This window comes from Anneissia japonica, unplaced genomic scaffold (genome assembly GCF_011630105.1).
Source record: "Anneissia japonica isolate Jap-2015-1 unplaced genomic scaffold, ASM1163010v1 scaffold7731_len1735946_cov199, whole genome shotgun sequence".
Lineage (NCBI taxonomy): Eukaryota > Metazoa > Echinodermata > Crinoidea > Comatulida > Comatulidae > Anneissia > Anneissia japonica.
The window spans coordinates 516298-532828 of NW_022758997.1; the positions used below are offsets into that span (position 1 = coordinate 516298).

At 34.0% G+C, this 16531-nt stretch overlaps 1 protein-coding gene across 1 annotated transcript in view; it reads right to left on the reverse strand.

Annotated features, from left to right (window-relative positions):
* The window catches only part of LOC117125478 (low-density lipoprotein receptor-related protein 2-like), a 136419-nt gene that overhangs the window by 63928 nt on the left and 55960 nt on the right, over positions 1 to 16531 (reverse strand). Inside the window, exons 37-49 of the mRNA XM_033271972.1 lie at positions 16230 to 16392; positions 15848 to 15950; positions 14222 to 14464; positions 13833 to 13934; positions 13413 to 13586; positions 12506 to 12641; positions 10632 to 10887; positions 8427 to 8568; positions 8082 to 8210; positions 7538 to 7771; positions 6854 to 7019; positions 5974 to 6132; positions 4171 to 4403 (exon numbers count right to left, since the gene is read on the reverse strand). Of these exons, the coding sequence (XP_033127863.1) occupies positions 4171 to 4403; positions 5974 to 6132; positions 6854 to 7019; positions 7538 to 7771; positions 8082 to 8210; positions 8427 to 8568; positions 10632 to 10887; positions 12506 to 12641; positions 13413 to 13586; positions 13833 to 13934; positions 14222 to 14464; positions 15848 to 15950; positions 16230 to 16392 (2240 nt within the window). The remainder of the gene's footprint in view (positions 1 to 4170; positions 4404 to 5973; positions 6133 to 6853; positions 7020 to 7537; positions 7772 to 8081; positions 8211 to 8426; positions 8569 to 10631; positions 10888 to 12505; positions 12642 to 13412; positions 13587 to 13832; positions 13935 to 14221; positions 14465 to 15847; positions 15951 to 16229; positions 16393 to 16531) is intronic.

Genomic DNA, 16531 nt, shown 5'->3' on the forward strand with positions numbered 1-16531 from the left:
GTAACCTTTGGTAATCAACTACATTTTCCACATACATAGAAATTTTTGAAACTTTATTTAAAAAAACCTAAACCATAATTCACCACACTATAGACACTTTTTGACAAAAATGAAAACTTACGACTTTGTTACCCAATGAGAAGTGTTCTAATATAGACAATGGGTCGTGTCTCATATTATTTGTTATAGTTTTATTATTCATTATTTTCACTTGACTCGCATAAATAATTTTGTTCGAAGAACATTTATATGCAGTTGTACTTCGCAGCACTTCACCTGCAATTTGCAATTTCTAGTATTCTGTATAAACTCCAACAAGAATCCGGTCTCAAAATAACACAACCTTCACATAAACATGTGTTTCAAAAAAGAGCTTCTCGAAAGACCAAGCTCTCACCTTATATACATTAGCCCTAGAACTCCAGAGCATTCTATATTAAGTTTTCTTATTGGTCACCTTACACCATAATTAACCAGAAGCTTCCAAATATTACTCTTGGATTCTACATGGTGTCATGTGTTCCTATAATTACCAATGTGGTTTACACTTGTTTGTTTGGTCAAATAAATGCAATTCTAGAATGTTCTATGTAATAAATATTGATTTGGATTCTTGTTTATAATTCCAAGTAACACCAATATTTCTAGTTTTTTTCTCAATAGAATGGTTGTTATTTGGTCCCTAGTGACTGATCTTTTAAAATGAGCATTATTAATAATATTGTATTTATTTCTTCCAACATCAAGAGTACAAAACATACAGAGGAAGGTCAGAGGAAGGCAGAACAAGTTCCTATTACCAAATGGTTTCATCTGTCCAAAAACAGAAAAAATGAAGACAAAAAATAAACATATAAATTACATTAATTAATTAGTATTAATTAAATCTTTGATTTTATTTTCAATATATTATGAAAAAAAAATGAAATGTAATATGTATGTTTACTTATGAAATTTGTTGAATAAAGAAATTGAATTGAATTTGAAATGATGTTTTTTCTTTTCTTTCCTGATTTAACTACAGAAAGTATACAATGAGATTAGTGTAATCTGCAATAAAATCGCAGTACTTTAAGTTGACGCGATACCTATAACCAGGGAATTATAACAAAAGTTAAAATATGTCACAATACGAAATAGCACCTTGGCAAGGACTCAGATTTCTACGCAAAAATATATTAATGCAACCACGGTAACTGAAAAACCTAGTTGTGTCATCAGTTGATATAACAACAGAAGCAGCAATGACAATGAGATTTGAGTAGCATTAAACAGAACCTTTTATTAAACTTTTAAATGCTTGCCGTTCCAAGCACTGGGTAGTGAACCCAAAGAAAGTTCTGACTCTTATTATTATATGCAAATTTGGCATTTAAAAAATTATTTTAAGTGGATTTTATTTAAATAGAACTTCTAAATATACTTATTTGGTACATACTTCTATTATTTAAAAGAGGTAAAGGAAAGAAACAGGATGCGAATATTTGTTACTTGGCACTGTAACAAAAAATGATGCAATTCTAGGAATAAGACAAACATTTCAAAAAACTTGAGACAGCAGTATAAATTGTAGCAGGCAGCGACAGGAAAAATAAATAATTTTTTCTCCTTGGCCTTAAATTAATTACAATTACTTATCAGTTTATCATAAATTAATCTTAAATTAATATTTTTAAAATTTACATAACTGTGTTGGCTTCCAGTTTTCTTATTAACACTTGAAAACCTGTTAAATTAATGACAATGAGAAGGCACAGCATGTGAAATGAGCATTAAGTGACAGTGGCGTAGCTAGAGGTTATGGCGCCCGGGGAAAAAAAGTAGAAAATTGCGCCCCCCTTCCCCCACCCAATTATAATTATAATATTTTGAAATTAATTGATATTGGTTGTATATACTTTAAGCATATTCGTATTGTACGTCCATATCATGCACTGTCTAAATAACATAATTTAAACCCGAATAACTATTATTATTGTAGCTCTTGTATGCTGGGATGGCGCCAGTATTTGCCCAAGGAGGTTCCGAGGTTCGGGTAGGGGGAAGGGGCGCGATGCCATAACGAGGGGGAAGGGCGATGCCCTGACGAGGGGGAAGATTTCCTTGACGAGAGCAAAGTGGGCATGATCGAGCATCGCTTAAAACCTTCTGAAAGTGGCCTGGAGGGGAGGGGGACTCTACTAACTTATAGTAGAGTCTTGTAAGTTGCTGAATTTTTAACATTGTTTAATCTTGCAACAGAATTTTGCGTGCTTTTGTATCAGCAAATAAGTTAATAAGGTGATCTATGGTAGCAACGTTGTCTGCTTCATCACGCTCAATACTAAGTAGTGCCAAAGCAGATAGTCTCACTTTTCCCATCGTGGCTCTGAGATTTGGCAGGATGAGCTTTAGTCATGTAGTCGTTGCAGAATAGAATAAAAAAACAATAAAAACACCTACATTCAGATTCTTATTATTAACTGGAAAATATTCATGCCTGGCGAAATACATCAATTTCATCATGTTTTTTTTAAAAGTGCATATTTTTTTACTCTCGTTCTCCCATTTCAGCACCCCCTCAAACCCGGCGCACGTGCCCCCCTTGACCCCCCCCAGCTACGCCACTGTTAAGTGATAGATTGAATTGCTCATTATGCTTTTGTCTTTACATGAGACCATGAGACAGTATGAACAACAAAGAGATCAATGAATATGCAAGGACAGCCATTGTAGACAAATATAAAACAGGATGTAAAATCCACAAGACCAATAACTGGCAAACACAATCTGTTATTCACAAACAAACAAGTTTTAGAGCCTCACGCACACAACATGACAATGAGTTTCTTAGGTTTAAAGTTTAAAGCCTGAGATCATTATACAGCCCTGGTGTTCAAACTCTGGTTTCTGATCAAAGTAAAGGTCGCTATCTATATTTTGTCGGGTCACCTAACAATTATCAAGAATTTAAAATAACTGGTAAAACTTAAATATGAGCTAAGTAAGGAGAATATATCAAGTATGTGAGTACATTGGATTACTGATTTCGTCACAAAGCTGTTTATTTTCGATTTATTATAGCTATTTCATTATTACAATGAAAATTGTCATGTTCATGCTTTTTAACTTTTCCAAACATTTATACCAGGACAACCCCTTTCCCTTTCCTATTTTTCGCTGTGCACATATATGGTGACCCTGCTACTTCAGCGACCAAGCCTTCATCCACTTGGTTTCATGAATCTTCCTCTTTGGATCAGTTCTGGATCTGGACCTTGGCCACAAGATGTAATTTGTTTGCATGATGTTGATTATGTATATTCGCAGGCCATAGTTTGAATAGCATATTAATAATGCCACAGTCATGGAACCAATGTTAATTTGGAATTTTAATTACTACTAGTATTCACACAAATATTTGACCTCATCTATTCTCAAAATATAGTAGTGATGATTTAGTATATGACTGACAGTACACTGTTAGATAATCAATGAGCAGAGATCATTCAAAAAGAAAAAAAATAAAGCTGGGGCACTGAGTATTATGTTTATATATTGATCAAAATGTGGGAGTTGGAATGGAGAGGGAGGGGATAGAAGTTGAGATGGTACATGCCCTGGTCCCCTCTCGGAAAATCTACTAATGACAAACTGCAACTTGCAAACAATACAAAACTGACGTCTGACATCATATGAAATGAAAGGGAGTAAATAATATCTGTTGAATATATAATGAAGAGTTTTGGAAAAATACCGAACGTTTTGCAATTACATCTGTGTGGGTCCATTATGAAGGACTTTAGTTTCGAAAGAAAGACCTGCCTATTTGTTTACTCAGGAAGTACTGTATGGGAAGATAACTGGATTATAATTTCTTACATAATGAAGAGTATCTCATGTTTCTTGAACAAGATTAAAAAACAATAATAACAATTATGATGATAACATAATAATAATCTACATATTTGAACAGCACCTGAGTTGTACAGCATAAATATATTCAGTTTTACAAAATACAAAAAAAATTCCAAAATTATAAAATTGAGATTACACCATTTCTAAAAAATGGTTATTAGTCAAAAGAAATGAAGCTGCAAAGAGAGGCATTCCATAAAAGTTGAAAAAAGTTATTAAATTTCAAAAATCAAATCCTTTTATTTAATACAATAAAGATGTATGTCTACTTACAGACTTGTCTGTCGGTTGTAAACACATGTATATCCATTGGTCGTTTATCAAAATTCTGTGCAAGAGTGACCTCATTGGCTCCGGTATGTTTCTCCGCTCTCAGAACTGCTTTTAGTGTCCAATCAGTCCAGTAGATATAGTTTCCATACAGAGTGAGGGCAAACGGTTGCACTGCACGCATAACAACAACCTCACGTTGCGTCCCATCAAGGTTGGCTCGTTCAATACGATCGCTGTAACAAATTAATGCAGACAATGCCAGTTTTTTACAAATATTTCTTTTTTCACATCCAAATTGTTAAATGGTACCAGCTGGGGTTTACATATAAAGTTGCCGATTTAACCAAATGTATTTTAGTTTACATAACAATTTTTACCCCCCTAAACCAAACAATCTTCTCCCTCCTTGATACATTCCGGGGCTTATGCCATTGTTTTCCTGATCGGAGGCCATTGATAGCACTTCTGTTGGACAAGTCAAACCTCCTATTGGCTAATTTCTAGAGCCAGCATTACCCAACAGTGAAGTAAGTACTCCCATCAATTACAGGATGGAATGATAGTCTATGAACTTTATCAACCTTAGGGAGTGGAGTTGTTATGCTACAAAAAAAAAAAAAAAAAAATTAGTGTGTCATAGGATTTGAACCCAGGACCCCATCAAGCTATAAATTCATAACTAAAATGGTCAGTGCTAAATAGTAGTTACAATACCAGAAATTAATCAATATCCAAATTAAATTATTCACTCAACTACCATTACTATGTGCAATTAAACTTCAGTGTTTACTATGATACTAATAACAATAACAATAAAATAAGTTTTTTTGATGATGCCATCATTGACTTGGTCAATAAAAAGTTAAATGTTACATGTCCATCATCTAAACGTATGTACCTTGATCTTTTTTTCCTGTTCAAATGTGTGAATTTGTTTGATTGTAACCTTATCTCGTATTTTATACTTAAAGTCCTCGGTCGTCTTCGTCAACATGATTTATATTCTGTTCAGTTTTGTCGTGTTAATGTCTGTAAAATGGTTTTTAGGTTGTATAATGCTTTTGTTACAAAATGTCCTGAAGTTGATATATTTTCTAATTCTTTAAATATGTTTAAATGTCACATTACTAATTATATTTCTCATTAGTGTTGTGTGTTTTAAGTGTAATTTGTAAATATTTTAAGAGTTATTTAAACAACATTTTAATTGTAATTTTAAATAATTTTAAATAATTTACATATTTATAGTAATTATATCAATATTAATTATAATTATAGGAATAATAATAATAATCTTTTTATATCTTGTGATTTAATAGCTTGGATTATATTTTTATGTTAATTGCAATTTGGACGATTGCTGAAAATAAAATATATTTTCTAATTCTTTAAATATGTTTAAATGTCACATTACTAATTATATTTCTCATTAGTGTTGTGTGTTTTAAGTGTAATTTGTAAATATTTTAAGAGTTATTTAAACAACATTTTAATTGTAATTTTAAATAATTTTAAATAATTTACATATTTATAGTAATTATATCAATATTAATTATAATTATAGGAATAATAATAATAATCTTTTTATATCTTGTGATTTAATAGTTTGGATTATATTTTTATGTTAATTGCAATTTGGACGATTGCTGAAAATAAAATTTAAAAAATAAAAATAAAATAAAATACTATGAAATAATGCCTTTTATCAGAGTTTGTTTCATATTACAATATTATGATTACATAAATGTACTTTTTGGCTTTTACCTGTTTAGAACAATATTTTAATGTTTCATATAAACTTACTGGTAAGCATCAGCCCAGTAGAGCTTCAATTCCTCATAGTCAATGGTGAGCCCATTTGGCCAGGTGATGTCAGTATCGATAACTGTCTCCCTATAATGCCCTACTATTGATGCTCTTTCTATTTTAGGTTGTGTTCCCCAATCGGACCAGTACATTCGTCTAATAAATAAAATTGATATTTGTCATATATAACTATAGTTTGATATACTTTTTCAACAATCATTATATTTATATAATGACAGTAACGTCATTAAGAATTATAAACACCATCATTACTAGCAGCAAAAGAAACCTCATCATCACACACCACCACCTTCACATTAATCAACATCACAGCTACCATTACCAGCATCACCAACTCCATTATTACTAGAACCAACATCATCACTACTGCCACCACTATTACCAACTCCATCACCATTATTACCAACACCGTCATCCTATCACCAACACCATCATCACTAGAACATTCATCATCACTATTACCACCATATTCATCGTCAACATCATATCAACTGTCAACATCAAAATCACAACCAGCATCAACAGTATCACAAACACCGTCAAAATTCAAACCAACATCATCATCACCAACACAACTTTCATCACCAACATCATTAATACTACAACCACTATCACCAACACCATCATCACTAGAATATCCATCATCACTTCCACCACCACATTCATCGTCATTACCATAAAAATCACAAACAGCATCGACACTATCACAAACATCATCAATATTCAAATCAACATCATTATCACCAACACCACTTTCATCACCATTACCATCATCATCATCACTGACATCATCATCATTACTTGAACCAACATATCATCATCAACTTCATTATCACCAACTGTATTCAAAACTTACCCAGCACATGGATCAAGAACAATTGCTCTTGGTTTGTCTGCTCGAATGATTAATGCTGTGTTCCCTCCATCAATGTCGCATGCAGAGATTGTACCAGCCGCTCGATCAGCCCAGTAGATTCGTTTGTGCAGCCAATCAAACGCAAGGCCTTCTGGAGAGCGTAGGCCTGATCATGAAAAAATGTGTTAAAATGTTAACAAAGATAATAAGTATAACTGTTGTATTTATGTATTTTTATGTTTTCTTTAGGTTATTCAGTTGTTAAGATAATGGTAGCCTTATGGTAGATTTTTTTTTACTTGCTTTCCAACTTGTTAATTTTAATTTGTTAATTTTTTGGTTCTTGCCTTCACAGACTTGTAGAACAACTTTAATTAAAACAAGTTGTGTGTTAAAATAAAGCTAATTATATGTGCTATATACTACAGTAAATGTTATAGCATCAAGTCACGGAGAAAACACTGTGATTTGGGAACCACAACTGGTGGTTGATTATGTCAATGATAGTAATGGCAATATTGTTAATAATAATGATGATAATGGTAGGGCCAGTGATGATGTTGATAATTATAATGATGGTGATGTTCGTTGATTCACCATGCTCAACATTTGAGTTACTGTTGCCTTTGGTCTATTATTTTATGAGCCCATTTCCTAATTTACTTATAACCTGAGCCTTTTTACCATTACTACGTGATAGAATTGTCACAGGGTCTCCTGAGCCGTCAGAATTCACCCACTTGACGGTCTTCCCTCTGGCTTCTGTGAAGTAAATTCTACTATCCTGGTAGTCAAAGTCGAGAGCGACAGCTTGGTTTAAGTTTCTGATTGCTGGAATTGGAGCCGAAGTGTCCGTCTTATCCAGATGAAGGCTACGAATTTCATTGTCTTTAGCAAATACCAAGTAGGTTGATGGTGCTACAAGATAAATATTTGTGAGCTTAAAGTAACTAAACACCTTCATGGGATATGTAATGCATATATATATAAAACACATCTAGATGTGTATAAGAGATCTCTTCTCTGTTAATGCACCCTGTTAATATGTCTAGTATTAACCTACCCGAAGCAGCAATACATAATATAAGGCTGTTGGTACATCTAAAAATAAATATGTGTGCCATGATCTATATGGAATGGCAGGATACAAACTCTATGTATGTATGCTTGCATTGTATTTTATTTTATTGTATGTATGTATCTTGAAAGATTTTTTTAAGCTACCTACTTGCACATGAGGTGCCATCATCCTGAAGTTGTCCATGGGCGCAACCACATTGCCGGCTGTTTCTATTTGTATTTTGCAGTCGAAAGCAGAGCTGCTCACATCCACCATTTTGCACGCTACACAAATTTCCTAGAAAAACAAGATGTCTTCCTTAAATGCCTGACTAAGTTATACATATTCTAGGATCAGCATTTTTGGGGTTAAAAATTATATCTTGTCTGAAACAATTCTATTTTTTGTGGGCTGTGCATTTTGAAGAACAATTTCAATCAATATAGACATCATCACTTATTTGTATTTTCCTCTTGTATTATTTCTGTCAATGATTCTTCAAATTTCCATTACCACTGTCTGCCTGCTGTAACATATCGCCATACACTGCAACTTTATTTGCTGCAGCAAGTTTGTCAGCTAACACCACCGGCGAATTGCTTGGATCTTTTGATGCTCTATAGAGTCTCTTGTGAGCGAAGTCGGTCCAATACAACTGAAAACAAAATAATATAATGGTTAATTGTTACTTAAACACAATATTTTTCATTATATACAAGCAAAAATTAGTTACTTCATGAATATGTCATGTATATGCCAACTACCCTGGTAGTCAAAAATATGTTGTTAATTTGTATCTCAGCTGAATTTAATTGCTATATATACAAAAGTACTGTACTGAATTGTTATTGTCACTGGCTGTCTCAAAACATGTCTGTCTTTAAATTATAGGCTTATACTACGTTATCTTTATTCAAATAATTTATACATAAAACAGCATCTTACAGAAATAAATCTGAAACAAAACTGAGCTGTTAAATATTTAAAAAAACAGGAATTCACAGATACACCACATCAAAACAGCAGCGATAAAAATGTGTATTAAAGTGTTCTATTTAATGCCTGGTTGTGTTTATCCTAAACAATTAGTATCATATTTATTTGAAATGCATACAATATTTTTATAAGATAAAACCCTTAAAAAGTGATATCTTGTAATTCAACTAATGAATAGTTTGAAAATATTAAATCATGATGACTTGCACACATTTTACCAGTCTCATACAGCATTATATCATACTCATTAGTGTATACCATTTTCTTTAGTTACAAAGTTCACCCTCCAATTCAAGACCAGTTTGGGACTTAAAAATTTGGGGCACTTTTGGGACTCGTGTTTAAATATTTAAGATTTTTAGCTTAGAAGGATGAATACCACTTTTACACTGCAAGCAAAACTCCGGACACAACCCGGGATTTTACAATACTCGGGCTAGAAACTCCCGAGTTGTGGTTAGTGTAAACAGCAAAAAATACCACCTGGGTTACCAACCATCCTGGGTTTGACATTCAGTGTTGAACAACACAGGTACATCCAAGAGTCACCAGTGTAAACAACACCAAATTTAATTCCGGAGTTATGCCTTACGAGGTGCGTACTGAATTCATGGTCAGGTAGGCCTATTTTGCTAGCAACAGGCTAGGCCAACACACTTTTAAAATTAAACATTCTGCGCTCCCTCATAGACTTGATAACAAAACTGCTGATTTAATTCACGTAATTTAAAAAAAATCTGCAGATAAATTGCTTCAATAATTACAATAATTGCAGCTTCGTCACGAAAAGGAACTTGAACAAAGTGATGATCACTATAGCAAAAAAAAATTGAGGGCAGTACTTGACCTGCGTTCATTGCCGGTGTAGAATGGGATCAACTTGGGATCAATGCAGACCTTTCGTTCGATGTAAATAGAAATGCATCCAGTATCATTCCGGAATTAACGCGAGCTTATTCTCACCCTGGCAGTGCAAAAGGGATAACAGAAAGTTCACCAATAGAGGGATTCGGCAATGATTGTTTACAAGCGTTCACGTGACCTAACTTGGGTATACATGAAAAACATTACAGTGCGATAGCATAGGAAAAGATAATGTTATGGTTGCAAAAACAACCACCCACTGTTAACATGAGAAGACAATGGTTAGGAAAGGCAATACAATTGTTCAAAACAGTGTTTATTTAAACTTATCCTAGCATTCTCCTTGGATTATATGCTTTGAAATTTAAGTGATCCTTCATAAACCTTAGCTGGCCCTAACATCGCAGTGTAGTTTGCGGGTCGAAGACCATCATGCATACCTAACCATGCCGTAGTGCAGGGGCCTGTTGAAAAAATCTTAATGTTTGCAGCAAATATTATTTACGCCATTAGAAAAACATTAAGGCAAAATTCGTAAGTTTAATTTCCAATCAATTTGGTATAGTTTACTGGGAAATATGATGATCTTTACAGCAATAACAAGGGACGAGACGACCGCCATAGCAATATCCATGTTAAACACCGCTGTGCCAGTCGAATGTTTATATCCAACACCCAAGTTAGGTCATGTGAAGCCCATCGCCGAATCTGTCTATTAGAGAGCAAACTGTATTTTGAACTTCAATTATTGGTAGTATAGTTTCATCTAATCTAAACTGTTTTGCATTTATTGTGATTATTAGCAATGATGTTTTACAAATTACTGTTTATCAAAAGGCAGTTTATATATTATCTTACATAGTCTTTATAAATTGCAATTCCAGATGGAGCAGTTATGAATTCTTGAACAAAAGTTCTTTCTGTTCCGTCCCACTTCATCCGCTGTATGGTATCAACGCGGCTGTCACTCCAGTAAACATCATTTGTGACATAGTCAACGGCGATATCTGTTACATAACTGATTGTAGTATTCACCAAAACAACGCGATCTTTTGCGTTCAGGCTTGCACGTACTATTTGCCTTATTTGGCCATTATCTGCATAATATAGGTATCTGTGTAAAAATACAAAATAGTATATTTAACTAGATATTTAATATCAAATAGAAAAAAATTATATTATTTAACATTTATACATTGGTACATTTGTGCAACTGTGTATTCATATTATACAGGTATTAACTTTGTGTATTTTATATATGTATGTATATGTACAGTATCTGTCTCTTATACACATCTAGATGTGATTTATTTATATTTCATTAAAGAATCTCTTTTGAGATCCAGCAGGCCGCCACTCATGCACGGTAGAGATTGCATCTTTAGATCTCTCCAAATTCGCGGACTAGTGCTGTCTCGTAAGAATTTAGTAGGACGCGTAAAGAATGACAAAATATTCGCTGTATCTACTGGAACCAAGCCACATAGCTTGTATTCCACTATTTGCATTCACACCTGGGCTGTGTATACTTATTGCCTTGGTTTGGCTCTGTAATCATTAGTGGTCGTGGGACTGCTTTGGGCCCTACCTAAACTGGTCAAACATTTTGTTTGGGTCTATACCCCAGCTGCACTGATGAGGCCTGGAAGGCCGAAACGGATCCGTCTGCAGATATTGGGATTCCTTCCAGTGGATACTTAGTTTATTTTGTCATTCTGATCGGATTTTCTCTACTGTTCCGTTTTAATTACATATATATATATATATATATATATATATATATATCCTGTGAAAAGACAAGTGCATACAAGGTAATTTAGTAAATAAAAGATTTGCAAAGTGCAGTGACAAAGTCAAATGCATATTACTTTGTTCCTATTGCATGAATTTTTATTGTTCTATGCTTTGATCAACTTTATAAAATCTCCTCAATGAATAAATTGAGAGTTTGTTACAATACTGTTTGAAAAAACTATTACGACAACCTTGGTATTGCAGTGCAAGCGCACTTTTTGTGAATAATTGTCTTCTGTCTTTTCAAGAATTTATGAGGAAGTCCATTTATAGTTTTTCACAAAGGTTTTTTATGAAGTGAAAAACCCCTATTGAGTTACATCAATGAATATTTTCTTAAAGATTCCTGTTTGTCCAGAATATAGAGAGATCTTATACTGTAGTTCACAAACTGATGTTGCTTTTTTTTTTTTTCTTTCTTTTTCTTCATGTAGACTGCTTGCTTAGTCTTGTATTTTTTTAATGTATTTCTATGGATATGAATTCCAAAATAAAGAGAAAATATACCCGACTGAACAAATAGAAAATGATATGAATAATTAACTATCCATTTAATAAGTACAGTCAAGTCGTCAGATTATCATCATAATCATCCTTATCTATATTATATTATAAGGTTTACTGTGTACTGTTTTTTTGTTTACTTCTTTATACTTTTATATATACTTTAAAATGTTCATTTTATGTAGAGTTTTTGTTATTGGCCAGGGGTTTAGTGATGGCCACTTCAACTGTTGGGCTATAGCCCATTTCATTTCTAGTACCATAATAACACTACCATAATACACACCCATGATAATCAATATCATAGCCAACACCCTCCTCATATTAATTATTACAACCATTATCACCTTCATCACCTCACTTTCACCACCATCTTCATCCTCATTGCTATCGATACTAAGGTATACATTTAAATTCTTGTTTGCCTGTCTTACCCAAGATTTGGATTGACAGCGATAGAGGAGGGTGACGTATCTGGAGTCTTCCAAAGTACAGTCCTGTAGCTCCCATCTAAGCGACTCATCTCAATGTAGTTCTCATATGTAAAGGAACTAGTCCAATATAAATTACCTTTCAATAGAACAAAAAAAAATATATGACTCCACACTCCGTTAGTAAGCTCAAAAAAAAAAAAAAAATTTGACAGCGTGTGGGTTGAACTGCTGACCACAAGTTCAATAACCAGAATGGAAACCACTAAGCCAAACCACCTTCCCCAAAACTCCGTTTTCTGAGACTCCTCTAATTCAATACCACTTTTTCAAAGTATGAGCTAACAATCTTCAACACAGTTGGCCCCTCCGAATTTGAGGCAACTTTTGTGACCTGAAATGTGGGGTTTTCTGGGGGGGGGGGGAGGGTAGGGTTGGTGAAAAAAAAGAAATCTATGTAATTTTTAGAGAATTTGGGACTTTAAAATCAATTAAACCAGTCTATTAAATTCCTAGAATGTCAGTATATCTAGGAGCTTCTCCCTCCAGACCCCCTCTGAGGGGTTCGGGGTTGCCCTCGTCCAGCCTACTTATGCTATCTTTAAGGAAATCGGCAGACATTTGGCTCCTCCGTCAGGGAAAATCCTTGCCACTGCTTGCAAGGTAGGACTCACTAGATCTAAACATGCTTGCCGATACCTAAAATGATGTTCATTGGTTCTTGGGCAGGTTCTGCTATAGATGCAACACAGATTTAAGTCTTGTCCAGACTATCATATTTCATTATAACAAAAACATGCCACATGCCTAAATATATTCATGATGACATCACATCCTGACCATATATAGGAACATCATGACTATATATGGGCATACAACAATTTGTTAGTGAGCACAGAGCTTTACTGACCCGCTTGCCAATCAACAGCTAGTCCTCCAAAGCCGTGTTGAAAGCTTGAGTCATCAATGATAGTTTCTGGAGTGCTACCATCCAGCCTCACCCTGTTGATTTTTGAGTAGCTGTCAATGTAGTACATGTAACCACTGGCAACATGAACATCTATCTCACCAAAATCACTGGAATCTGTAAATATGGGAACAAAAAGGCACACCTTATTGTAATTTAACTTTAAGCCAGATTTATGCTCTTTAATTTTGTCTGCAAGGCTGCTGACAACTAAAAAGTTGTCTGGCAACAAAATTATGCAAAGAATATTGGAAAGAAATTTATTTATCTGACTATAAAAATGTTTTCTAATTTTAATTTGCAATTTGGAAGTTAATAAATCAATTCAAATCTTTCAGTGAAAAAAGTATAAACCCATCTTACCTCCTGTTGTGATGGGGGTCATGGCATCGTCATGGATGCCGAGATCAAGGCTAAATCCCCTCAGGTAACTGACCTCAGAAACTATTACCAAGTTTGACATGTCTAAAGAAGATATAAGATGAGAAGAGGAAAAAATTCATACACAAATTATTAGAGGGTATGAAACTCTGAAGAAAGTGATACAAACCACTAGGATAATCTAATGTTCAAACTATATTCATTCATCTTCAGGAATAAATTTATTAAGATGGAGCAGTGTTGAGAATATAGAATCACCATTTCTTGCACCACTAATACGAAATAATGATTAAAACATATTTTTAAAAAAATATTTTTATAAATTAAGAGCAATATGACAACATATACTAAATTTTTTAAAAAATACAAACTTTTGCATGTCGTTCCATCATTATTCAAAATGGAGCCAGTTTCACAGGCACAGACTTTGGAACTGACACCTGTAATCAAACATAACTGCTCACAGCCCCCATTGTTGTTTCCGCACGGGTTGTTGGTCTGCCCTTCTCGCGTGTACACACGCATTCCACGTATTCCTACCACATTCCTTCGCATGACTTCTGCATCGGTTGGATTCGTTACTGACAGTCTCTCTATTTTCTCATAATTATCATCTTTTGAGAAAGCAAAATCAAATGACATACATATCAGGGATACTAGCAATGGATAAATATTATGCATTTATATCGCGTAACATACTTGGATAAGTGAAGTACCAGACCTCTTAATTCAGGTAGAAATCTTAGGGTCTTTTTACTGTTCTCTAATCCAAAGCGATAATCCTGGCATTTCTGGTATATTTCCTACAGTCCAATTATCATTTGCAGAGATTCAGGCAAGATCTGGTTTCTATCAAATAGTCATTCATTGACAATCCAACAATAAACAATAATCCACTGTATCATATAGCCCTAGATTATACCAAATCTTTGGTGGAGAGGGGTAAAAATGCTTTCCAGTATTGTTTTAATATTTATGTTTTAATAAAAATGTTTTCAAGCAATGGCACAATTACATAATGAATAAATACTATATGTACAGTATGTAAAAATTCATAACCAGCAGGTGTTTGGAAATTCATGTTTGCTTGTTTACAAACTTTCAACGAATTTGATGATGTCAGCGTCACAGATGTATAGACACACATGCATGAACAACTGCAAAAGGTTCCTATTGCTTTACAGCATAGAAACCAATAAGTAAAGAATGTAGAGGATGGCATACAAACAATGGAGCTAATGGCCCTGTCACACCTTGACGATTTAGCCAGCGCAATTCGACGTATAAAAAAATTGGCGAATATGCTGGCGTACGTCGAATAAGTTTTTGGTAAGTTTCGTATAAGTTAAGAGCACGCTGAAGCATGCTGGTATACGTCCTAATACGGCGAAAATATAAAACTTGTTAATGTAACGTATGCCAGCGTAAGGCTTGTACGTTCCACATACGTGGGTAGTAGTTAGAGATAATTTCTAGCGTACCCAAAACGTTCTAACCTATGAGTAATGTGCTTTAAACTTATATGTAACATTTTTTATAGGCTATGTCCCATGATTGTCGGAGATACACTGCCGCGCTGTGCATAAGGTAGACTATCGTTGGGCATAAGTTGTGAACGTCAGCAACACGCTAAGCATTCGTTGGTATACGTTTTCTGTAAGTTACGAAAACGTTTTACATAACTTACTAATACGTTATGTATATGTCCAATATGTTATGAATACGCTATGTATGCGCCGAAAATTGAAAAAAGACATCGATATTTCAGCATATGCTAGCGTTTTAGAGAAATTTTGATACGTTGGCATACGCTGACTAAATCGTCAAGGTGTGACAGGGCCATCAGATACAGGACAGGGTACAAGCAGTAAATTTAAAATTGTAGGAAGCGTACAAGCACTGTAAGATAGAGGATGGAAGTACTAACTAAAATAAGAATAGATAGTTATGCCCATTGTTATTCTATATAAATTAAATAGTTAAAAAATGTAGTTTACCAGCATAATATATATAGTTCTGGTAGACAGCAATTCCGCGTGGATTTAAAAGATCACTACGAACTGGTGTCTGATTACTTCCATCCACATTACTTTTCCATATCTGTGCAAACAGGAAAAACAGATTAAATATGTTTATGTTATTATGTGTGCCTACATACCTATGCCAATATGATTTTTAAAAATATCTTTTCTTTTGATAAGTAAAATAAAAAATGGCATTTTTTCTAAAGTTTCCAATTTATTTATGGCTGTTGGTGTTCTTACAGGAAAAAAAAAACAAGTTTACAAAAATACAATTCAAAATGAATATATGATTATACTTATATAATACTTCTAAATATACTGTACATATATGGAAAAAGTAAATGAGTAAACTCACAGATCCAGTGCTTAGTGTCCAATATAGTGTCTGAGATGAAACATCTATAGTGATATAGAAAATATTCTGTACATTTTGAGTTGTCACAACCTGAGGGTTGCTACCATCTCTCACAACGCCCATTATCTTGGAGATTGCACCATTATCTGCCCAGTATAATTTTCTACAAAAAAGACAGGATGTAGTTAGACGTTTAAACTATTGCTTTTACCAGTCTCTGAGTAAAATAAATTATGAAATAATGCAGTTGGCGCAACGTTTGTGGCTCAGACTCAACCTTGAGGTGTTGGGGGGGGGGGGTG